This window comes from Tiliqua scincoides, chromosome 10 (assembly GCF_035046505.1).
Source record: "Tiliqua scincoides isolate rTilSci1 chromosome 10, rTilSci1.hap2, whole genome shotgun sequence".
NCBI classification, from domain to species: Eukaryota; Metazoa; Chordata; class Lepidosauria; order Squamata; family Scincidae; genus Tiliqua; species Tiliqua scincoides.
Genome location: NC_089830.1, coordinates 25,756,481 through 25,781,538, shown reverse-complemented (window position 1 = coordinate 25,781,538; position 25,058 = coordinate 25,756,481). Strand labels below are relative to the sequence as shown.

Sequence of the window (25,058 nt, the reverse complement as noted above, 5' to 3'; positions counted from 1 at the left end):
CAAAATGGGTTGAGCTTCTTTGTGACTTTCATGTTGAGAGGGGAAAGTATCTTCCACTACCAGAATGAATGGGGCGGGGCGGAGGGAATGTCATAAAACCTGCAAACATGGCAAATGGTTAGTTCAAAAATTACTGAACTTGCATGGTTATCACAGTCATTGTTAATGAGCCAACTGTTTAAGGACCTTATCTTTTTTTGCAACAGTTCCGTGAGATGAGCCATTTTGTACAGTAGTTCAGAAACTGAATATGAGTGTTTTGGCCAAGGTTGGGTACCCAGTAAATCCCTGACTGAACAGGGATTTGAACCCTGGGCCCCCAACTTCCTCTGCTCTGAGTTGTTCTTTTTTTTCCTCTTTCTGTTCTCCATAAATTATTGCTGTTTTGTTGGCTCTGTTAACCAGTATAAAAATAATTTCGCAGTCTCAGGTCACTTGAAAAGTTTATTTTGTTGAGAAATTGTCATTGAACATTTTGCAATAGTGAAACAAGAAACACAACTCTGATAACACAGGGATGGGAAAGTTCTGGGCACTTGGTGAATGATGATGGTCAGTGTTATAGTAAAATTTTCTAGTCTCTTTGATGCCTCTCTATTGGGATTTTTCTCTTTCTGTTGCACAGTCTTCAGGATCTAAAAAATGCATTCCTGAGATCTTTTGATACCAGCATATTGGTACTTAGTGCATGCACGCAAGACTATTTTTCAACCTGTAAACTGCAACATGACAACTGTATTGCAGGCAGGCATGTTGTGCAGGTGTTTAGAATATGAGGTGGTTGTGCTTTTTGTATTTTATTGCAGTTATTCAGAAGTTACTGGGGGAAAGGAGAGGAAAAGGTGTGTGATGATGGGCATAGTGGTATTGTACAAGTTATCCTGCTTTCCCAGTACTCTGGTTCTTAGAATTGTGCCCCTTAACGCTGTCCTGCCCTGATAAAATCTAGAATGGGAATGTTTTTAGGCAGAGTTCAATGTAAATATGTTCCCAGCTACACTACTTGAGTTCATATGTAATACCAAACCATTGCAGGAACAAGTTTGTCTTTTACCTCCATGTTGCTTGAAATTGCTGAGCAATTCTGGTTGGCTTGCAAAACATCATCTGTGGCTTGTTGGTTCAGGCGAAATGGCAAACTGGGTTGCATTTAACCCATTTTTGCCTGACTCACAGGTGTACACATTTGGTCCCTGTTGCATATATGCAATGGTGGACAGAAATGGCTTAAGCAGAAGTAATAAAATCAAGGTGCATGGCAGGGCGGGGTAGAGTGCAAGATATGCATCTTCCTATCAGAACCAAACTGTTGTGACAGGTTGATCTTTGTATCATTGAGGAAGATTAATGATAGGTCTGTCTGACCTTGTTGTATTGTTTTGTTTTGGTTTTGTCTTGTTTTACCTTGTGAAAGGACCTAATTTTGTTGTACTTGTGTACACGGGTACAGTGACAAATTTTCTAATTCTAAGATTAAAAAAACACACAAAACTTGGGGGGGGGGATCTCATCAAGATGAGATTTGGTATGTATCCTGTTTCTGATTACTGCTCGTGGGTGGTTATGGACATCCAGGAAAAGCTGTAATACCAGTTTTATGTTGCACGAGAGTTGTTTGTGACTGTAATGCCAAGTTGACCCAGTTATGAACTAGAGAGGCCTTGGCTGGGGTAGGAGAGCTTGCTTGGTCTGGAGGGCCATCATGGAGATACGGCCTTCAAGCAGACAATGCAAATACATTTATTTTGATTGACTTTCTGTCGCTGCTGCTTCTTGGTTTTTGTGGTATCCCACTGTACCGCATTTTGATGTGTTCATTGTGGTTCCCCTGTTGTAGCTGAAAGTTTTATTAGCCACCCTGGTGGTTCCTTTTGGGAGTGGATGGGTGGACTACAAATATTTTCAGAAGTAAATATTGTGTTGAGTCAAATTGCAGTAGTTGTCAAAATTATGGATTTCGGCCAGTTTTTAGCTTCCATATTTCTGGTCTGTTCAAATGCTTTTTGCAACCATGAGCTCAGAAAACTTTCTACAGTGAGAAGCCAGGTACATCTGTCTGCACATGAGCTTAGGCAGTGAGTGAGAGGGTGCTGGGGTACATATTTCTGACTTTGAGTTGGGGGTGCCTCATTCTGCTAGTTCAGAGATTCTTGGATTGGTATTCACCTTGGGCAAGTGTAGTCCCAGCAATATTGTGTGTCATATGAATCTGTGGAATCGACTGTTTGCTTCAGTAGTTCACTGGGTGTGTTCCTTTACCTGTATGGGCTGCTTGTGAGAACATGCTAAATGCATTGGGGAACTCGCAGAGCTCTGCGTTGAGGGCAGCATGTATAATATTTTTGCAAAAGTGCCCATCTTTTGTGGTTAGTCATACTTCCATCACATGTGGCTGTGCGGCTCACAGAAGCAGTTGTTAACCGCAAAGCAGTGATTGATTCATACAGAGAAGGTTGGAGCCCTCTGATGTATTAATTCCACTTTCAGTATCCAGTGCGCAGTTAAACTGGATTATAGGAAGGCTGGCTGCTTGTGACGTTTGCGCTCAGCCTGGCTCCTTCACAGTGTTGGCATTTCAGAGCAACTTGCTAGAAATTTTTCACACGTTCTGCTTGGCTCTGGAATTTGGGACTCAGCTTGCTGAAGGATTCTGCACCACCCTGTTGAAAACCAGAATAGTTTTTTCTCTCCCTGTGCCAGCAGTTCTGATCGAGCTGAGCCTTGTGTGAATCATGTGTTCTCATGGAAAGCTTCCGCCCTTCGTTTTCTTTCCCCTACAGTAGTAGTTTTAACAACAGTAGTAGCTGCCCTGGCACCGTGAATTGACTCCAGATCTAACTTTCAGTATAATAATAATAATACGTAATAATATAATAATAAACTTTATTTGTATCCCGCCCTTCTCCCTGAAAGGGACCCAGGGCGGCTTACAACATGTAAAAACAATTTTAAAAAGCATGATTTAACACAGATAAAAACATATTAAAAACACATGAATCTATGTTGGTTTTGCTCTTGATTTATATGTGGCTGGTAGCCTCCTTGAAGTTCCTCTGGAGCCAAATGAAGTCAAACAGTCAGCAAGATTTGTGAAACCAAAACCGTTCAAATAACATTGTGGAAGTTTCTCAACCAGTACGGGTACCACCAGTGGTACTTGAGGTGGTGTCTGGTGGTAGTTGTGGGATCCCTGGACACCTGCTAGCCAAGCAGCAAGACCAGGAACATGACACAACAAACAGCAATAGGAGGCTCAGCTTGTTGGGCAGATGTAATCACTATGTAAAACAAGAAACATTTTTTGTTGAAAATATTTAAAATATTAGCAAGGATGGTACAAGCAGGAGTGAGGGCTAACATTGTGGAATTGTAGAGTGGTTGAAGAGAAGCATTGTGGAAGGAATGGAAGTGAGGGAAGGGTAGTTCTGTTGGCTGTGGCAATATTGCAGGTTCTGTCTTGGAAGGGGTAAGTGGAGCTCTCCTGAGTGAGCAGCCATTTGAGAAGCCCAGGGCATCTACTCATCCCCCCTTCTGCCTGCCAGCAGCAGCCAAGGGAGCCTTGCTCTCTGTCCAAAAACTGGCATGATGTGACTGGGAAGGCCTGGATTCAGATTTTGCCTTTGCTGTGAACTCAACAACGGATCCCTGGCAAGCCACTCCCAGCCTCTGTCTCCCGCACCTGCCATATGATGTAATTCCAACTTTACCTTTCAGGTTTGCGTTGTGAATGTTTTTGAGAGAATGTTTTGAAGTTGTTTTGAACGCCCTAGAGCACCACATACACGCCAGGCATTAGTCTTTGTTGTAGTCATAATATTTCCCTGGCCTTAGGAAGTTGAGGACAACCTGGGGCTCTGCTCCTCCCTCCTCTGGCATCCAGTGATGGTGAGGCGCAAGCAGGGGTGTGAAGGTGGGGCAGCATATGGGCAGTCAGACCACCTTGGAGGCCTCTGTGGTCTCATCCAGTCACCTGCAAGGGGTCTGTGAAAAACGCAAGCCTGCCACTGTTACACATTCACACAGCTTCCTGTTATAAGGTAAACCACCTGCTTGCGTTGCCCGCAGCTTGAGAGGCTTTCACCACCACCAGACAGGGGAGTGGTATGCTGTTCATCTGGCACGCTGTTCAAATGGCAAGTGTTTAGTTCTGTGCTGTTTATCTTCATGTCCACTCAGCAGAATGTGTCCAGAAGTCCGGCTTTGCATTGGTGGCACAGGCCCCAGGTTGGCTGCAGCCACACCGGGCCAGCAAGGAGAGAGTTGGCTCCACAAGAGTGGCACCGTCGACTATCAGTTTTACACACAGGGGCCGGAGTGGTAAACGGTGCTTGGCTGCTGCAGCTGTGTTTTGGAGGGGGTGTTCTGCAAGGTGTCCATGAAAATCAAGGCTGCAGCCAAGAGGAATGGTTGTCTTTCTTCCAAGTAATAGTTGGGGTTTTTGTCACTTCTGAAGAGTTGCCTCCTCCTTAAGCTTCTCAGGTTTCTTGATTTAACCGCAGCAGCCAATTTCTGTGTCCAGACATTCTGGCAGGCATCTCAGCAAATGCTGCCCCATCTCCTGTCTTTTTCAGTTGTGTGCCTGTGTGTTGCCTACACTGTTTTGGTTCCTGATTTTTCTCAACACCTGCCAAGTCCTGTTAGGAAGATAATCGTCCTCAACCCCAAGACCTTTGCTGCTTGTCTGATCTGAGGCAATGTCTCTCTATGCACTGGGTTTGACTGAAAAGGATGCTGAAGCTGTGAACCAGCTTACTGTATGAGCTTTAAAAAAAACAAAAAACAAGCTTGGGATCTATCTTGCAACCAGTTCTGCCCTATGCCAGCTGCTGGATTCATGCTGAACTTTGCCTCAGCTACTGTGTAAGCAACCATCGTGCGCTTGTGTTTTCCTCTCCAGCACTATGGTACGATGCAGGCCTGAGCTGCTTGTGATTCACCAGATGCCCAAAAGAAGCCACTGAGGTGTGTCTTGTGGCCCTTTGAGGGCCTGATAGCCATCTTCTTGTTGCTGCCTGAGGCTGACAGTAAAACCAGGGGACTTGGTGTGGTCTTGGCGGGGTGCTGTACGTGGCTATTCAGCTGCATTTGGCTGGCTTGCAAAGTGTGCAGGCCCATTTCTGATAAATGATAACTGATCAAAGCAGCAATAGAGGTGGCAGGGAACACTTAGAGGACTGGAGATAGGACTCTGACACATCCCCACCAACACACCTGGTGCTACGTACTTCCCTTTGCTGGCTGCCACTACAGAGAAGCAAAACCTGGAACCAAATGGGCGTTGGAGAAGTTCCTTTCTCTGTTCTCCTTCTAAAAAAAGAGATATATTCTACTGGTAAATAAAAAGGAAATGGTGGTAGGTATTGTGAATTCAGCATTGTAGCAGAGTGGAAGCTGTGGACGCTGGGCTGGGGGTAGGATAGCCTGTGGACCCACCCAGCCAAAAGCGACCCACCAGCTGTGCAAGACAGTCTGCCTTCCCCACCCTCACACCTGCAGCCTGAGATAAATGGCAAAGCACAGGAGGTTTATTTGTGTCTATTCTTTATTGGAATTGTAGATTGCGCAGGCTCTGTCCAAGGCAGTTGTGATTGTCATCCTTACCTCCAGAACCAAAAATAGGCTTCAGCGTTAGCTGGCCTCATTTTACTTGTGAGTAGCAAGAGCAGTTTGCAAACTCCACATCAGGATATAGGAACCTTCCCCCCCCCTTGGGTCCTCAGTCTTGCAGTGCTGAATTTGAGACTGCTTCTGCTTGTGGGCCTGCCTTGGTGTGTGGAACACTGTGAGCTCCACTCATGTTGTCGGCGCAGTTTGAAGAGTTGCCTTTCCAGAGGGCCTCCTGCCTCAAAGCCTTTCAGCTGAGTCATGTCTGGTCATGACAGTGAATGTTTTCCCTGGGGTGCCTTGTGTAAGCAGAGCCCCATCCAGCTTACTCAGCTCAGAGGCTCTGCGAAGTCTGTGGACTTGCAGAACAAACTTGGAGCGCCTTTTCTTCTTATTTGGGAAGGCAGTTTGCCTTTCTGATGAGAGCCAGGAAATAACAAGTTATTCACTGTTGGTCTCTCCCCTCACTTAATCCCGCTGGTTGACAGCGTAACCTATAGTAGGTGCCAGTAGTAACTCTCAGAGTTAAATAAGAATAAAAGGGTGCGGTTTTTTGGGAGGGGGCACATAGGGGCCTCCTTGTCTCAAGAGCTTTGAAGGGTTTGTTGCATTTGTGCCCAGCCTTTCCTTTGGGGAAACGTCCGGATGCCTGTCCATTGTGTTTCTCTGCCAGCTCCAGCCACTGAGGTAGGGCAGCACCAGAGAATGCTGAGTGTCCTGGTGCTGGGCAGGTTTTGCTGTATGTTACTGAGTGGAACAGTGTGCCATTTGGCCACGTGGCACGTGCTGCATTTGGTAGTGCTCCCGCCTTGCTCAAAAGATGGCTTAGGTTACCTTCAGCCTGTGCAGTTCTGGTCGGGTTTAGGGTGTTCTCACTGTTTGAGGGGACACGTCTTCCTTTTTCTTGGACCAGGCATTCTGTACCCTCCCACGTTCTCCTCACCGCTCTTCTCTTCCCCAGCCAACACCTGTGTTAACTTTTGTTTGCTGGCTTGGCTTCGTTTGCTTGCAAAAGAGCAGGCTTGCCAAGGAAGAAACCAGGAAGGGGTTAACGTCTGGGTCATGACTCTTGGCTGCCATCCCAGATGGAAAATCATTTGGCTTTGTGCAGGGACAAACAATACTGTTGCCCAAGTGGGAGATGAAATGTCAAGAACTGGGCCTGCGGGGAAGGACCTGGGGCCGCAAGTCGGAAAACTCTAGATCGAGAGGGACTGGAGACAGAGGCACTGCTTCAAGTTTGCTTGCATCCTTTCCCGGTTGCCTGGTGCTTCCTAACAATTATGGTGTCAGTTGCTGTTACAGAAAAGACCACCTAATGAACACATCTTCCTCCTGACTCTGCTGTTGATTGTCATCCTTTCTTTCCGGGGTGTGCAGTTTCTGCTGTAAAACTTGGCTGCCTTCCCACAGTCCATTCAGTTGCACTAGGTATGCCTGTCAGTGTTATCCAGGAGCATGCATTTATTTGGAGTTACATCCTGCTTTCCTTCAGTGGTGCCCAAGACAGCACATGTGGGGTTCCGAAATGTGTCATGCAGGTGCTGACGAGACACTTGTATGACTTCAGCAAGGTTGCTGCTGGGACTGATATGAGCAGTGTATGCCTTAAATGTATGGCTTAAGTGTATGGCTTAAGCTTATGTGTATGCTTAAGTGTATGCTTAACTTAAGTGTATGCTTAAGTGTATGGCTTAAGTGTATGGCTACTCTTTGTAGCCTTCATAGATCTCACGAAGGCTTTCGACCTGGTCAGCAGGGACGGCCTCTTCAAGATTCTCCCCAAGATTGGATGTCCACCCAGGCTCCTCAGCATCATCAGATCCTTCCACAAGGACATGAAAGGCACTGTTGTCTTCGATGGCTCCACATCAGACCCCTTTGACATCCGAAGCGGAGTGAAGCAGGGCTGTGTTCTTGCGCCAACCTTGTTTGGGATTTTCTTCGCTGTCCTGCTGAAGCATGCCTTTGGAACTGCAACAGAAGGCATCTATCTCCGGACCAGATCAGACGGATAGCTCTTCAGCCTCTCCAGACTGAGAGCAAAGTCCAAAGTTCAGCTGAAATGTCTGCGTGACTTCCTCTTTGCCGACGATGCAGCTGTCACTACCCACTCTGCCAAAGATCTCCAGCAGCACATGGATTGTTTTAGCAAGGCCTACCAAGATTTTGGACTGATGATCAGCCTTAAGAAAACACAGGTCATGGTTCAGGATGTGGACTCACCTCCCTGCATTACAATCTCTTCGCATGAACTGGAGGTTGTCCATGACTTTGTGTACCTTGGCTCAGCGATCTCCGACACTCTTTCTCTCGATACCGAACTAAACAAATGCATCGGTAAAGCAGCGACCACGTTTTCCAGACTCACAAAGAGAGTCTGGTCCAACAAGAAGCTGACGGAACATACCAAGATCCAGGTCTACCGAGCTTGCGTCCTGAGTACACTTCTGTACTGCAGCGAGTCATGGACTCTTTGCTCACTACAGGAGAGAAAACTGAATGCATTCCACATGCGCTGCCTCCGACGCATCCTCGGCATCACCTGGCAGGACAAAGTTCCAAACAACACAGTCCTGGAACGAGCTGGAATCCCTAGCATGTATGCACTGCTGAAACAGACGCCTGCGTTGGCTTGGTCATGTTGTGAGAATGGATGATGGCCGGATCCCAAAGGATCTCCTCTATGGAGAACTCGTGCAAGGAAAGCGCCCTACAGGTAGACCACAGCTGCGATACAAGGACATCTGCAAGAGGGATCTGAAGGCCTTAGGAGTGGACCTCAACAGGTGGGAAACCCTGGCCTCTGAGCGGCCCGCTTGGAGGCAGGCTGTGCAGCATGGCCTTTCCCAGTTTGAAGAGACACGTGGCCAACAGTCTGAGGCAAAGGGGCAAAGAAGGAAGGCCCATAGCCAGGGAGACAGACCAGGGACACACTACACTTGCTCCCAGTGTGGAAGGGATTGTCACTCCCGAATCGGCCTTTTCAGCCACACTAGACGCTGTGCCAGAACCACCATCCAGAGCGTGATACCATAGTCTTTCGAGACTGAAGGTTGCCAACAACCATGCCTTAAAGCTCTACCACTCCACATACTTGGGGGTAACTTGAAGTAGATGTTTCCCTTCTTTTACCCCCAGGAAGAATCCACGTCAGCCTGAATTCTTATTGGGTTGGGTGAGGGTGGCCTTTTGTAAGGAATCCAGAAACCGAGACTTGCTGCTCAGGTTGGTGAGAGAGTCTGGTCCTGGGAGCTTTTTACAAGTGTCAAGTGTTTCATTTAACCTGCCCTGGCCAATAGTGTTAAGGGTCTGATCTGCTGCCCGCCCCCACCCCGTTCCCTCCAGTGGTCGGAATAGGGTGTTGGCAAGGCACAGGCTGAACTTCCCTGCTAAACTTCCCAATCTCAACACAACTGTGAACTTACTCCATAGAATCTGGTGCTTCAGTCTAAATGCCAGATGCCACTGCAGTAGAGTTGTGGACCTCCAGAATTCATTGCCAAAGCAATTTATTTCTCATTCATCTGTCAAAATGAATTCCTGGTGACCTTTAATGTTGACACCGGAGATGTGCAACATTACACAGCTTCCTTTCACAGCTGACAACTAAATTGGCACATAAGTTCAGAAGTCAGCCAAAGCCAATAGACTTGATTTTCTAGCAAAAGGCACACAAACACCTGATTGTGTTGTTGGCATCCTTCAGTCTCGGAAGACTATGGTATCGTGCTCTGAATAGTGACTCTGGAACAGTGTCCTCTCTAATGCTTCAAGCCTGGGTAAAGTAGATATGGAGGATAGACAGCTACCCATGCAGCAAATCCCCCATCTCAATGTCGCTGAAATGGTCCAATGGAAAGGCAGAGGCCAATACGGTTGGTTCCAGCGGCGTCGCAGGCGTTGCCAGAACGTGACTGTGTTCAGCCATGAACTGCCTCAGGGACTCTGGCTCTGGATTTTGCCTCGAGGTTGGCTCCTGAAGCCTTTTCCATAACTGGATGTAGCCACAAGGCAGTGGAGGTTTGGGATCAGAGTTTTCCTTCTCTCAGATGAGCTGCCTTCCCAGGCTGAGTCCCATCTACCCAGTGGCTGTTTAGTCGCCTCTTACGACAAGTACAGCCAAACGGAGGGACTCTTATCCCCCAGCCCCCAGGGAAGAGGCTTGCGCATGAATTGGATTAAAGTGAGGGAGAGGTGCGCATAGTCAGCCTCACTCTCTCTTCCCAGATTCTGTCTTGCTCCAATGGCAGGACAAAAGTTGAGACGGTTAGAGATGGGCTGGGCGCAGTGGTTGGCCAGGGTGTCTTTCGTGTCTTGCCGTGCTCTTAGCGTACCACGTTGCTTGCAGAAACTGCCTTTGTGACCGTTGGTTCTATTCTAGTAAGTCTCGTCTGCTCAGTCCGCCGGAGTCTGTCTTCACATGCTCGGGATAGACAAGTCCCAATCTTGCTGAAGGTCAGTGACCTGACGGCTACCCTCAACCTGGTTTGGCCAGCCTGTCGAAGCTGTTGCCCGGGGTTGCACGTGCTACAAGCTACTGTTGCACATGGTACAGCTACTGGGAGCCACAGGTGAGAGCTGAGTGACGGGGGGGGGACCAAAGGTGGACGAGCTGCCCTAAAAGGACACGACATGCCGCTACACCAGAGGTACTACCCCTCCCTGAACACCCCATACACCCCAAACACCTGATAGTTAAACTCAAAACAGGGGAAGATGCCATCTGACCGGCCTGCATAAATGCGGTAATGGCTGAAGGAAGCAGCATTCTTGTAGCAAATTGAGTCTGTGAATGAAGGCGAGGTACCAGATTGGAAGTGTGCAGATGTCATGCACATAGGTGGGTAGCCAGCAGGGACGCAATTCACACCCAGGCGAGTTAGGGCAAAGCACCTTGCTTGGTGTTGCAGTGGGATTCCCTGCCTGGCACCTGCAGGGAAGCCAGTCAGAAGAGCCTGGGAATGCCCCATGCATCAGTAGCCAGAGCAGGTCACATGGTATTCCCTGCACAGAGCTTCCAGGTTGACCTTGCTCACTGGCCCAGATGCCAAACACTGTGTTGCAGTCTGTGTGCAGTTGGCGCTCTGTTACTTTTTCCTCTCTCCAAGTGTGGATAGTAGCTGTAGGATGAGCAGGCGAGGACTAGGTCTGCTGCATGTGGGGAGATGGTCTTTAACTCTTACCCACCTTGCGGTCCCTCTGAAACTGGCTGCTTGTGAGGAAAGCTTGTGCTGGCACTAAGCGGCGGTTCCTTCCCAGTCTAGCTTCGGTGCCAGCAGGGATTTTAGTTTGCATTGAACATTACTTGTTTGGCCTTGAGCAACATGGGGGATCTGATGCTATACTCCCTTGAAGATGCTTTATTTCACCTTCATGGGCATCTTGCCCTTTTCCCCATCTTTTCCCACACATCCCCATCTCCCAAGCTGATAGGATGAGTTCACAGGGTAGTCGCTCTCTTTCTGGCAATGAGTTTTCCTTCCACCAGCAGACACCAGGGGTGTCAAACATAAGGCCTGTGGACCAGATGTGGCCCCCAGAAGCTCTCCCCCTTGGGCTCTCCCAGCACCACCACCAGCTGCTCTCAGCTGCTGAGCTGTAACTGTTGAAAGGGCAGCCCATGTGATGAATTGGGCTCTCCCATATCTTGAAAATTTGATCAGGATTTGTGTGTGTTCTGTCATTTGCAGCTAACGAGTTCCTAAGTGAGAAAAAGTGTTTATTTGTGGTCATGATCCTGCTTTATGACATCACTTCTGGCCCTCAGCAAGCTTTTCAGCCCACTGTATGAAATGAGTTTGACACCCCTGGATTATTTAGACAGATAATTGCTTAGCCAGCAGCCTGATCCCAGCCTTGTTTACACAAAAGCAAGTTTCACTTGGTTCAATGGGATGGGCTCCCCAGTAAATACACGTAGACTTGGTGAGTAAATGCAACTAGGATACACATACAATTTAATCAGTTAATATCTCTACATAGAACTTTCTTGCTGAATCCTTCATGAAGGCATGGTTTCAAAAGCCACTGCACTTTGGCTTATGTAGAAGGAAATGATCAGGTCAGGATTGGCCTTGATCAAGTCTTTATTCTCAGTTCAGCCTCAATTCTCTATCTATAAAATGGGTATTGAGAACTGACTTCACTGAGCCATGCTGTGCGCAAATAAAGACTGTAAAGTCTTGTGATTCCGAACTTATCACTGTTACTAAAAGTGCAGAATAAGTGCTGGTTGGGTCTTGCAGTAAGACAGAGTGGATTTGGGATGTTGTTAAGGGCTACGTATTGTTTGATTGTGCATTCTTCTTAAGCATCTTAACGGTGTGCTTTTGTGCCTGTTCCGCGAAATGAAATTATTCTGGGTTATAGAAACTGATTTTGGGTGTCTTAAGGTGACAGAGGGAATGGAAAGGAATTAACTTACTGTACTAGTGTTACAACCAAGGCAGTGTATGGATTTGTGTATCTTGGGGAAGGTCCAGGTGAGGGGGGAGGGGGTTGTCTGTATGGATTTTCCACCGAAGTGTCTCCTGCCAGGATCTGAGTGAGTAAATGTTTCCCTGGGAAGTTTGTGGCACATGTGGGGAGTGGGGGTGAGGGGGTGTGTGTATTTTTTCCAGCCTGTTGAAGTACAGGCCGTTTTTTGCTTTTCTAAGCTTCATTTTAAAACCGGAAATCTCTCCTGTTGTGTCTTGTGCAACGTTTGTACCTCATGTGGTGATCTTCTTGGCAAGCAAACCTCTTTCTCCTTGCCGCTAACAAAGAAATGGAAAAGGGGAGACCCCCTAGGAGTGAATGGCTGTAGCTAAGCTTAGGACAAGTGACTCAGCATTTAAGCAAGACAAGGAGCATCCACGTCCTTCAGGAGGCTTCCGTTTGAGAGAGCAACGATATGTTTTTATACATTTCCCACATTGCTTCCTGGCATCCTGAAAGCCTCTGGGGAATTGCTTGGGCAGGATTCTTCCTAAGCAACAACAAAAAATTCTCTTCTGTGCTAAGAATAGATGGAGGTAAATTGGCAGCATCTGGGTGACATACTTACATTGTATAACTATAACTAGCATTTTTTTTTTTCAAATTTTGCACCCAGTATGACAGGAGTTCTGGGATTTTGGCTTAAGGGGAGGAAAATGTTGAACCAGCTACTTTAAAGCAGTGACCTGTGAATCAGGGAATCCTGATTTGAATCCTGACCCTGATTTGAATGTTTCCTCTTCCATGATCTCACTGAATGGTCTTAAGTAAGTTCTTAGTCTCTCAGCTTTGCTTCCCCGTCTCTCCATCTGCAGAATTTGGGGGGGGGGGGTGGGAGGTCATAATCTGGCCTGTCTTGCAGTTCTTTTGCTGTTTCATAAAGTGTTCTTGGGTGTTTTGGAAAAGTACTTTCAAAACATGGTTGTTCCTGTTTGAAGATTGGCAGATGGCAATGAGAGGCAAGCCTTTTCGACTTCAGCACCTAGGTAACACAAGGCTCTTACTGTTGACTTTCTGACATGTAGACTTTGTGTTTTAGGAAGTGGTGGCCAATAAATTATTTCTGCTGTTGTGTGTGTTCTGTGTCCCCCCCCCCCCTTTTTGGGTAACTTCTGTCCTGTTAAGATGTCTTGAGCATTTTCTCATGGAAAGGTGGAATGTGAATAATCGATGGGAAGAAAGAGTCAACTGGAGGCCACAAGAAAGACAGGTAGCCGTGCAAGGGTGTGTTCAACCCTGAGGATATAAAAGCACACCAAAAAAGCTTGTTTAAAGTGCAGTTCTTGGGATTCTGTCAACGCAGCGCTCACCTGGGCTGACCAGGTATAGTGGAGGAAGGGGTGTTTGCACTGTTCACGGTTGTGTAGGGATAGAATTGCGGCTGGCGTGCACTTGTGTTGGAAGGGAGAAGAGTGGTGCCTGCTGAAGTTCCTTTCTCAACACTACTCTTGAAGGCATGGAAGCCCTGTGCCCTCTCTTGGCCTCTGTTCACCCTGTCTCAGCTGCTCTGCGTGAAGCTGGAAAAGCCTGCTCTGCGTGGGCACACAGTCTCCCATCATTCTGGAAAGCCCTAGTTCACCTATGTGTTCAGCTGTGCACCATGCAAATTCTGCAGGAGTTCCTATAGCAGCTGGCCACGCTGTCAGTAGCTGTACTTAGCTGGGAATCTCTATTGGCTACTAGAATGTCTGCCTGTTGGCATGTGGTTGCTTGTTCTCCAGCAGCTGAGTAGCTTGAGTTTGTCCTGCTTTTCCTGGCTGGAAGGGAGGGGAAAGTCCATCAATATTCCATGTTCCTGGGGAAGGCAAATGTGCCTTGAAGTTACTGTCTGTAACCCATTGTTAGCTGAATGTTTTACAAGCAGAACTGTTGTATTTAACCACCAGTGTCCTACAGTCATGGGGGCTAGCAATTGCCCTTTTTAAAAGAAACTTTAGAGACCGCAGCATGCATAAAACATACTTTCAGTAGTTATAGAAATGAATAATACTTCACCATCTTATTCCCACTCTGTTGAAAAAGCTTGGTCGATGCTTGCCACAGAGTTCTCTCTATCCAAAGGGTATTTACCTCAGGCCACTAAATGAAATCTGAAGTGAAAGTGAGTGGGTTCTTTCTTCTCTTAGTTTCCAAATGCTTGTCTTGCAAATAAAAAGCCATTAACATGTAAGGGTGCAGCAGCCGCAGCCACTTGGAAATTTCTACTCTTTCCCAATAATTACGTTAGCGGCAGAATTATCCTTTTCTGAACTGAGCTGGTGCGGAGAGGGGGAAGAGGGATTGTTCTGCTTCAGTAATCCAGGCCGGATTACAACCTTGTAATTGGATCCCTGTGCAAAACACTCTGTTTTGTGATGCAAGCCGCTTGTTCAGAGGCTCCTGGCGTGTTCCAAGTCAGTCTCTGTCTGCTTGGGCGAGGGGAGGGGTGTGTGTGGTTGTTTTTTTCAAAATAACTTACTGGTTGTCACGCCAGTGCCAGGCTCCCCAGTCAGGCACAAAGCTGCTGCTGCGTAATTCTGGTTTCTGAGAACATGTGTGTGCAAGAAGATGATGCTTTAGGGCTGCCAGAATCTCTCACTTTAATAACAGGCCCTTAATTGCCGTCTGCCCGGAAAATGGCCTCCTTTGGGGAGGTGGAAAATGGCAAGCGGGGAGGCAGGCAAAGTCTTAAGCAAGTAGAATCCAAAGGAGATGGTTCTCCATAGGGTAGCGTGAGCAGCTGAAACTGATCCAAAGCAAGGCTGTGTGCGCCTGTGTGTATCCTTGGTGTATATCCTCTCCCTGCACATGGTTAAATTATTCTTCATTGAAGTACTTCAAATTCTGCAGGCAGAGGAACTCAACACTTCAGCCTCTGTGAATCAGGCAGATGGGCCCAATGTATTTGATTTTGTCTTATGTGTCTTATCCTTTCTCTGAATAAAACTTATTTTCAGGGTGATTCACCAATTAAATGCAAGTTAAGCACAGCCAAACACTGCACTGCAATCACTGCAGAAGTTTCAACACCACAGCATTTCTGGAAAACAGAAGAGTGAGCAGCAACAGACCAATAAAACACTAAAAGCAGTTAGCAGATGATGGCAGCATAATATCCGGTTGTTGAGCTGGGCAAATAAAGCTGCATTCTTTACCTGATGAGGGGAGAGGCCTTTGCTCTGTGACCTCAGTCCTGATTTGCATGGAGACGGTTCCACGGTCAGCCCATGGCGTCAACCCCAGGGCGCTGGTTCTGTACAGAATGGTTTCCTATGTTTGCACTAGCCAGTGAAACGGACAAGTTGCTGGTCTTGGAGGGAAAGGAACCAGACTGTGTTGAAGCAAGGTTGGGGGGAGGCTTTCCAGAGCAGTCTGTGATCCAGCATGTGAACCCACGAACCTGTCTTGTACCAAGCCAAACCAGACCGCTTTTGGCCAGCGCTGCCTCTTCTCCCTCTGAAGTGTCTCTTGGGAGGGCTCTCTCCCTGTTCTGCTGTCCGGGGCCCTTTTAACCTGAGACACCAGAGGCTGAGCCTGGTGCCTTTTGCATGGAATGCAGGTGCTCTGCATTTTGACTTAATAGTCCTCCCCGTGTTGGGTCTCTTTCGGCAGTTTTGACGAACAAGCAAGCACATCTTACTGGGCATACCCAAGCCCCATAACCACACCTTGTTTACGTCTTTGGATCATGGGCTCTTACTCTCCTCTGGCACAGGTCCTTCCCCCGTTATTATTGTATTACTGAGGGAATGTATGAGAAATGGCTCTGAATGCTTGAAATGTGTATTGTGATTATCATGCATCATGTGTTTGAGGTGATCATGCACATTCTGTGCTTTAACAGTCTCTGTTCTTCAGCTGGGCTACCTGAGCTGAGGTGCTCAGTTTCCACGTCTCCCTGAACACTGCAGTCGGGATTCTGTCAAATCATTTTGTGATGCAACATTTGCAAATGTCAGCAAAAATTGTGGCTTTCTGGACAGGGCTAGAAAAATCCTGGAAAAGGAATGCTGGCTTCTAGAAATTGGAATACTACTCTAGTGTTTGAGAACTGGATGCCCTCAAGTCCAGTACTGCAACTTAATTTTGAGGGCAAGCATCAGAATGCCTTGCGTGCGCTATCCCCGCTTGCTTGACTTCTTCCAGTCACCTGATATTTCTCTTCTCTCCTCCACTGATTGCTTGTCAATTCAAGGAAAGTTGGATAATTGTTCCTTCCGTGTGTTTTGGCTCCTGTAGGCAGGCATGCAAGCATGGGGTTTAATTCCCCTCCATGGAGGTTATCTGAGATCTTGCGCTCTCTCTGCCTTAAAGGGAGAGTAGCCCTTAAAAAGATGAGAGACACGGGTTACTATATTGTAATCTGGTTGCTGCTGTGTATTTGCTAGTCAGCAGTGGTGACTTGCAAGTTGCAATATGACTTTTGGCAATTTATTTTCTTCTGTATTTCGTTGACTTGTATCTTGTTGAATCCCAAAGACCCTGGAGTTGCGCACACTGCATTAGATGACATAAATCAAATGGGCTTCTAGTTGTCAGTGTGATCACTCCTTTCTTTTGTGTGTTCCCACTTTTTTCAGCTCAGAATGTGACAGTGGAAGAAATTATCGCTGCCTACAAGCAAGCCTGTCAGAAGTTAAACTGCAAACAGATACCCAAACTACTGAAGCAAATCCAGGTACGTGCCTGCCCTGTATACCAGTCAAAAAACATTTATCAGATTTGATTGATGGAGCCGGAGATAGATTTTTATGACCTCGAAAAAGCTGCCTGCCTCCAGAACTGAACCCACTAATAACATCAACAGAGAGACCTGCTCTAGAAACGTCATTCTTTCTCTCTTGCTATTGGGTCATGTGTGTTTCCAGCAGGTTATTTTTATGGGCAGCATATTTTTCTAGTCATCCAGCATTCACCAGTCAAGGGCAAGGGGAGACCACTTACTCCCACATTGGCTCTGCCAGCCTGAGAGAGGGGTTGCTGGGCCAAGCCCAAGGAGCCCAGGGAATGTGGAGGATTCCCCTGGCAGCCATTCTGGCTTTCGGTGGAGCTTCACTCCCTTCCCTTGGTTCCCCTCCCATGGTTGTTGCATCCTGCAGGGGTCAAGAGAATGTGGATTTCCATCTATTCCAGTGTTGTTTCCTCTGGCAGCAGCTCTCCCTGGTTTCAGGCCAGAGGTCTTGCTACCCGAGATCCTTTAATGGGATCTTTGTGTGTGCAAAGCCTCTGGTCTGAACCGGGGGCCTACTCCAAGCAGTGGGAGGAACCAATCCCGCAGGTAGCCTTGATTTTAGAACCCAGCTCTCTGGATCCAGCTTGCACTTCCCTAGTCACTTGTCCGAGATGGCAGAAGTTGGCATCCTGTGAAGAAAGCGCTGCATCTATGCTGTTTCTAGAACAAGGAGGGAGCAGAACTTTCCTTCCAGCAGCTTTTGTCTCCCAGTAGATGCAGGTGGTTGAGCAGTGGCTGAGGGACGCTTTCCTGTGCAGAGCCGTTCGGGGAGGGGGAGATGTTCATTGCTTAAACTCCAGTCTGGCAGTGGAGCTGTCTCCTGTAGGAATGACTGGCCGGCCAGGGCCCAAGAGGGAGTCAGAAGATTCTTTCACGGGGCTTTGCTTTTAAAGGGCAGTGTCTTGACTAGGCTTAGAGTCAGGGTGTTTAGGACACAGGGCTGTGCGTACTTGATGCCAATTCTTCTTGTTCGCTGATGTGAAAGAATGTTTCCTCTGCCCTGGTAACACACTCCTGTTCTGTTGCAGGAATTCAAGGATCTGTCTCCCAGGATAGATTGCCTGGATCTTAAAGGTATGATTCCAAGACTTTTGTTGATAGGGTAGGAATCGTAATCTGACCAAAAGTTCCTCTAAGGCCATAATCTCCCCCCACCTAAAAAAAAACAAAAACCTCAAGAATTGTCCACTTATTTGTGTTTGCATCCCTATTTGGGATGAGGGAAATGTAATTTATTTTATTGTACCCTTCCTTATTGCAACAGTTGACAACTCATTACATTAATAAAAAAGAGATAACCAAACGGTAGAAGAGACAATGAAAAATATCACAGCTGGAAAAAAAGAAACATTTTTTTTAAAATACCACAGTCAATTAAAACATCAGTTTATTCAAGAGGGATTCAAATGCAAAAAAAGTCTTATCATTGCCATTAAAAGCCCAAGAGAACAAAACAGGGTTTGTCTGGCGCTTAAAAGGTAGGAGTGAATGTTTTTGCTTTTGCAAAGGTGGGGCTGTTCTTGTTAGAGCACCAGTGAGTAAGTTTAATGTGTGAACTGGTAAACTGAGAGATCTGATTTTGCTGGCAGGCTCCTGAGAACCTGGCAGTCCAAAACTGGCTCAGAATTTTTCAGTATCTCTTCCTCTCCCACCCCCAGGCCTTTTGTTCAGTCCCAACGTTCTTCTACAGTCCCCAATTTAAAAAAAATAAATGTTTTTTAAGTTTGCAAATTTTTGGAAATGGACCAAATTGTGTAACTAACCTGGCGCATGCCCAATGAACACACACCTAACCTGCATGTTTTGCCGTAGACGAGCATGGCCTTGATGGGTTTCGTCTCCCCTCTGCCCCACCCTGGCATTAGATTTCATAACCCAGGATTGCTTCTTCTAAGCAAATCAGTGCACATCATCTTTAGACCACAGAGCCGGATTGCTGGTTCCCAGCCACATTGGTGTTCACAGTTTGCCTGTAGAATATCAATTGCTAGAAAGAGGCTGGTCTGGCGGGCAGAGCAGCCAGTCACCAGGGCCCCAGGCTTGTGAGGGTGGGGACTTCATCAGGGTGGAAAAGTAATGGGCTGCACATGATGGCTGAGCAGATGGTATGTGATCGGGCGGGGAGAACAGCCGCCGCTTTGGGCTATCTGGCTCCATGGTGAAACTTAATGCCAGGTCTGGGAGCGTTCTTCACATTCTCTGTCCAGGGCTGCCTCTGCATTAACTGTGCAGACATTTTGGCTTTTCTGTTTAATTTCTGCTTGCTTGTTTAGAAAACAAGTTTCTAGTCCTCGTGCTGTGGATATTTTTTGAAAAAGGTCTGGATAGCATTAACCCTTAATTCTAGCCCAGATCTGACCCATTGTTTCTAGGGTGGCCCCTTCTCAGTCCTTGTCTGTAGGAGAAGTCCTAGCAGGTACCAGAGAAAGAGGCTCACGAAGGACGTGCGCAAACCTTTCTGCATTTTCCCTACGCTAGATTGCACTTGTGCAAGATCACTTTCTTTTGTCCCTGTTGTATTTGCATGTAGTGAGCCATTCTTGAAAACTTGAGGCCTCTCCTGAACCATGAGGTCTTGGAACCTCCATTTTAAAAGGGAGAACAGAGTTCTGTAGCATGTTGAATCTTGGGCTCAGGAGATGATGAGTAGCAGCTGCAGCAGCGGTTCTCTAGCACTTGTTGAGATGCTCTGCTTGCTTCAGCTCTGCCCTGGCAACCCCCACACTGTGTGCTGGGGTGCACCAGAGTGCTGTGAGAAAGCTGGAAGTATGGCCACAAGAAGAACGAAAGGCTTCCATTCTGGGAGCCAAGAGCATTCAGTTCAGGGAGCCTGTCTGCTGTGTCTCTGGTTGATTCATTAACTCTGTATTTGCTTCCTTCTAGTCAGGAAGCACACTTGGAACCCAAACTCTCACAGACATGCTACACGGATTCAGATCCTCAGCAGGCAGGCACACTCGCCCTGAAGTAGGCCTCTGGTTCTGTCTGAGAGAAATAACCCACCTTGAGTATCGGGTCTGGGAAATGGTCCTTGACTCGTGGGTTGTTCTTTCCATGTTTTTATCTTCATGCTTATGGATGGAGGGAGGGGCTGTGGATCTGCTGAATTTGGTCACCCTTGTCCTTGCCAACTGAGTTGCTCCTGACTTTATTTCCCAGCGCCATTTTGCTTTCTGTCCCCTTCACGTGTTTTATTTTTACCTTCATTGTTGCTTACCCTACTGCAAAATTTTTCACTAATTTTCTGCAGTTCTGTTCCATTAATAATAATAATAATAATAATAATAATAATAATTAATAAACAGTATTTATATATTGCTTTTCAACAAAAAGTTCAGAGTTCCTTTAGCCATTGAGTGTGTCCCGTGCTCTGACCTTGAAGTTTCTGAAGTGCTGTGGGCTTGTGAATATACTTCTTTTTCTCTTGCTTTCTAGGAGAGAAGTTAGATTACAAGGCCTGCGAGTCCTTGGAAGAGGTTTTTAAACGTCTCCAGTTCAAAATAGTGGATTTGGAGCAGACCAACCTGGATGAAGATGTATGTTGCCTGTAATGTTTAAATGACCTACTGTCCCTCACCTCTGTGAATGCTGTTAGAAGAAACCTGTTGAATGCTAGAGTAGAAGCCTGTTATTCTTCTGTATTTGGCATCTGTTCAGTACTGAGTTTTTAGGTTATAAGAAGCTGCTGTCTAGTCCACGACTACCTCTAACACCCAGCAATGTGTGCAACCAAGGTCTCAGGCATTTATTTCCCCATCCCTCCTACCTGAGGTCTCCTTAACAGAAGATGCCAGGAACTGTACATGGGGCCTGCTGGGTGCAAAACATGCTCTGCCACTGGGGCCATAACCTTTCCCAAAGGTATGATTGGTTTGAATTCTCCGGCTGGGTATTGTGGCGCAAATCTTCCTTTTCCAAAACGACCACAACCACTTCCTAAAAGCAGAAGCTAGTCATTGGCTCCAGGGTTTGCCAAGGCATCTCAGTGGACTGAAATTGGCAGGGCGTGTGAGCCAATAGTTCTCTTGAGAGCTCTGAGTAAAGGAGGAATGGAGTTGGATGTGACGGTGGGTTGGCTTAGAAGGAAACTGACTTGGATTCTTTCTCCCCAAAGCACTTATTTTCCTCCTTGCATTAAGCCCTCCTCCTCCTCCTGCAGTCTGGAGCTCAGATCCTTTCTTTACCATCTTTTTTGCTGCACGAGTAGACAAAGACTTTGTGTCCAGAGCTTTGAGTCGCGTGTTTCACAAAAAGGTTTTCAACTTTCTTCCATAGGATTGTGTCGTGGGCCTCTGAGCCAATTGTTGCCTTTATCTACTACCTTTAAAAGCAAATTTTAATTATTTCAAGCTGCAAATGGAAGTTTACATAATTCAAAGCTATTTTTGTTGAGCTTGATATACCACATGACTGTTGACAGTTTTGACCTCTGTCCAGGTTGTTGCCCCGAGAATTGCTTCTGTCCCCCCAGCCTAGCTATGGTACTGACGTTTCTCCCTCCTCCTCCTCCTCCTCACTTCTTTCTTTTTGGTCTTTACCAGGGCGCCTCTGCGCTCTTCGACATGATTGAATACTATGAGTCAGCCACACACCTCAACATCTCATTTAACAAACACATTGGCACGCGGGGTTGGCAGGCAGCTGCGCACATGATGAGGAAGGTTTGTATCGAAAGAGTATTTCTCTCTTGCCTGGTTTTTGCCATTCTATATGATATTGCTTGCAGGCAGCATTCGGAATAGAGGGCAGGGATTGGGCCTGACTCCTTATGGGCAAACCTGAGCGTTGGTACTAAGCTCTCACCCGAATGCCTGTATAAGCCAAAAGAGGTCAGCTTCTTTTTCTGCTTGTATTGCCTCGCTTCTCCCCCACCGCCCCGAGTTCCGAGAGAGAAGCCTTTGTTTCAAAGCTGAGAATTGGCACGTCTCTGCCGCTCTGTGGGTCCAGCTGGAAGGAATTTAAACTCCCCTTGCCCGGCTCTGTCTGCTGCCTGACACAGGCATCAGTGCGATCCAGCTCCCAGGCGGGCAGGATAAACCTCTCCACTGCCCTCTGTTAATTCAGGAACTCAGCGATAATCTCCAGCTTTAACAGGCTTACTGCTGTTGCTGTTTCTAGCTGCAAACAGAATATTTTCCCTGCCACAGATTTTGGGTAGTGACTCATTCTGGAAACGTCTAACGTGGAGTCGGACCACTGGTCCGTAGGGTTCAGTACTGTCTTCTCTGAACAGCAGTGGCTCGCTAGTGCAGGGGTCTCCAAACCCAGGGGCCATATTTGGCCCGCCTCAAGATTTTAATCTGGCCTGCTACAGCTTGTTTTTTCTTTGTCAGTATTTGCTAATGTTTGACATTTTTACTTGTTATATATCATTATATAAGCACGGCATTGTTTCTTTGTAACTGTGACATTTCTCTTTTGCTCTGAATCACAAAACAGAGCCAAGTAAAAAAAAAAAGAGAGAGACAAGTAAACCTTATTCATTCATTTAAATTTTATTCATTCATTTATAAAACTGAGTTGTTGTTTTTTCAAACTGCAAAAGTGTGTAAAATATATATGGCCCTCATACTGAAAAGATCCTGCTCTAGTATCTTAGGCAGAGAGCTTCACCAACCCTGCTACCCAAGATTGTTTTAGCTGGGAATGCTAAGGTCTGCTCCTGTAGCTTTCTGCATGCAAGTGTATGTTGTCCCACTGCCCAGTGTAGCCCCTCTGGAGGGTCTTGGCCAAGGCCACTTGCAGCTCCACAGGGATTTGAACTTGCCTCTTTCTCAGTTCTTGGTTTATTTTGCAGAAGCTGTGCTTTGATGATGGGTAGGAGGATGGTCGCCTGGCTCTCTCTCCTCCAACCTTGCCCCCTCCCCAAAGTGGCCCACCAGCAGCTTCTGTGGGCACAGCTGCTGGTCCTTCCACACGTTGCCCTTCGATTGGCAACTGAGAGGGGGCTAGATTTGGTTCAGGTGCTGCAGTCGTAGCTTCTACCTCGAGTACCGCACTGTGATTCTTCCTCTGTGATTCTCCCTCCTGCTTTTGGTGCATCATAATTTGAATAGAAGAAGTTAGTACGTGGGAGAGTGGGATGCAGGTCTGTGCCACCCCATGTAGAGGATCCTGTTTTGAGGTACGCGAGAGAAGCTCCCAACTGCTTCCAACCTTGCTGTGTTTCAGCAACAAGGTAGAGAATGGTTTTCAAACTTTTGGGGAGCTTTACTCCCAGTCTTTGTGGGGTGGGGCGAGTGCAGCGATGCTATCCCCAGGATCGCATAGCTAAGGGAGGGTGAGCGGGGTGCTTTTACTTTGCGTTACGACAAGCAGCAGGAGGTGCGGGGAGCCCCGCGCAGCCCTCCGCATGGCTCCCCGGGGCTTGGAATCTTCAGAAATGGCAAGCACAGGCCACTTCCGGTTTGTGAACGCAGCCAGGAGGTGGCTTGCACTTGCTATTTCTGAAGATTCAAAATGTTGGGGAGCCCTGTGGAGGGCTTTGCGGGGCTCCCCGCACCTTCTGCTGCTTGCCCTAACACACAGTAAGTGAAAACACCCCCTCACCCCCCTTAGCAATGCGATCCTGGGGATTGTGTCACTGTCTCCCCCTTCCAATGCCCCTTAAAGGAACGGGGGAAGCGTTACATGAACTGGTGGGTCGCGACCCACCGGTTTGACAACCACTGGGGTAGAGAGCTTGGAAGTTTGGCCTAAGTATAGGTGGGCCCCAAGCTGGTCTCTGAGTGACTTTGGAAATCCGTTAGGAACACCTTCTTCTCTTTCCAAAAAGTGACCCTCATCCCCCTTTCTTCCCCCAGACGAACTGCCTGCAGTACCTGGATGCCCGCAACACGCCTTTGCTGGACCACTCGGCGCCATTTGTGGCGCGCGCCTTGCGGATCAGCAACAGCCTGGCTGTGCTGCACCTGGAGAATGCCAGCCTGTCTGGCCGTCCCCTCATGCTGCTCGGTGAGTAACTTGACTTGTCGTTTTGGTCTCTACCTGAAGTGTGCTGTTTTTGCCTTCCCTCAGAGGGCTTCCTTGTTTTCTGCTCAAGCTGTAGTCTGCTTATAGCGGACCCATTTTGGCTGGCAAGGAGCATTCGTGCAAGAGAGCATTGCAAGTGTCCAGAGCTCAGTAGTCGCCATAACAGGGCTGGGGGAGGGTCCATCCCATTTGCCACTACTATAGGACTTCCCTGCCAGATTGGGCCAGAGGGGAGCCACCCAGTCCAGCATCCTGTCTTCAGCCTCGGGTTCCCCACAAGCAGATGAAGGCATGTCCCCTTCCCACCATTGCTCCCCCGCAACAGGTTGCATTCATAGGCATTGGGCACACTGCCATTGGGCTGAGTAGCCCTCGATAGACCTGCCTTGTGCTTCCTTCTGCTGAACGTGTTGGCGAAGCCTCCGCTTGATCTGGGAGAAAGAGAGAGACCCAGGGAGTCAGTGGGAGAGTGCGGTACCAGCCCCAGGAGTGCTTCGTGCCGAAGACATTAATAATGAATTACAGCCAGCCGAAGGGACTCTAAAATGCAGATCTGCAGCAATAATGAATGAAGTGGGAAAGAATCTCCTTCAGTTACATTCTGAGAGTGCCAGGATCGACGCCCAGTTTGGTTGGAGCTGGTGTTTTTCATTCCCAGCCTCTCTAAATGAGGAGAAAGGAAGATTGGGCCCCAAACTGGTATATCTGTTTCCTTCCTCCTTGGTGGAGGGGGTTGTCGCAAGCAAGTTGCAGCTTCCCACCCACAAGGCAGACAGTTTAAACCAGTGTGAAGAGAGGCACACAGCCCGTGCCATTCTCCCATTGGTCTGTCTTGCACAGTATAGTCCTCAAAGCGCTTTGTGTCTGTCTGGTCGTGGCTTCCATTGTGCCCTACATCAGTTTTTCAGCTGCCTGAAGACTTTCTCACCCCTGCTTCCCCAGGAGTGTGTGTCTGAAGCAGAGAGATCAATTGGAGAACTTCAATGTGGCCAGGTGTGGTCATCTAACAGAATTCATTCAGCTCAGGCTTGTGGAGCTTTTGAAGGCTGTCCACTGAGGGAGAGGGAGATGGGGGGGGGGAGCTTGCACAACTGACTTGTTAGCAACAAAGCAGATGGCAGTGGTTAGCAGCAGCGACTGGTTCAGGACAAAGCCAAGTTAAAGGGCAAAGCTCACCTCTCCTCCTTGTCCAAAGCCTGCCACTGCTGCCTCTCCTGTAAAGGAAGGGGAGGTTGTGGACCTGCACAGGAGAGGCAAGGCAGAGCTGACCTCACTTTTTCCCTTGCTTTTT

General features: G+C 47.6%; 1 protein-coding gene across 1 annotated transcript in view; it reads left to right on the top strand.

Annotated features, from left to right (window-relative positions):
* The window catches only part of PPP1R37 (protein phosphatase 1 regulatory subunit 37), a 39,580-nt gene that overhangs the window by 4,388 nt on the left and 10,134 nt on the right, over positions 1–25,058 (top strand). The window contains exons 2-6 of the mRNA XM_066638766.1: positions 16,644–16,741; positions 17,824–17,869; positions 20,231–20,331; positions 21,337–21,456; positions 23,599–23,749. Of these exons, the coding sequence (XP_066494863.1) occupies positions 16,644–16,741; positions 17,824–17,869; positions 20,231–20,331; positions 21,337–21,456; positions 23,599–23,749 (516 nt within the window). The remainder of the gene's footprint in view (positions 1–16,643; positions 16,742–17,823; positions 17,870–20,230; positions 20,332–21,336; positions 21,457–23,598; positions 23,750–25,058) is intronic.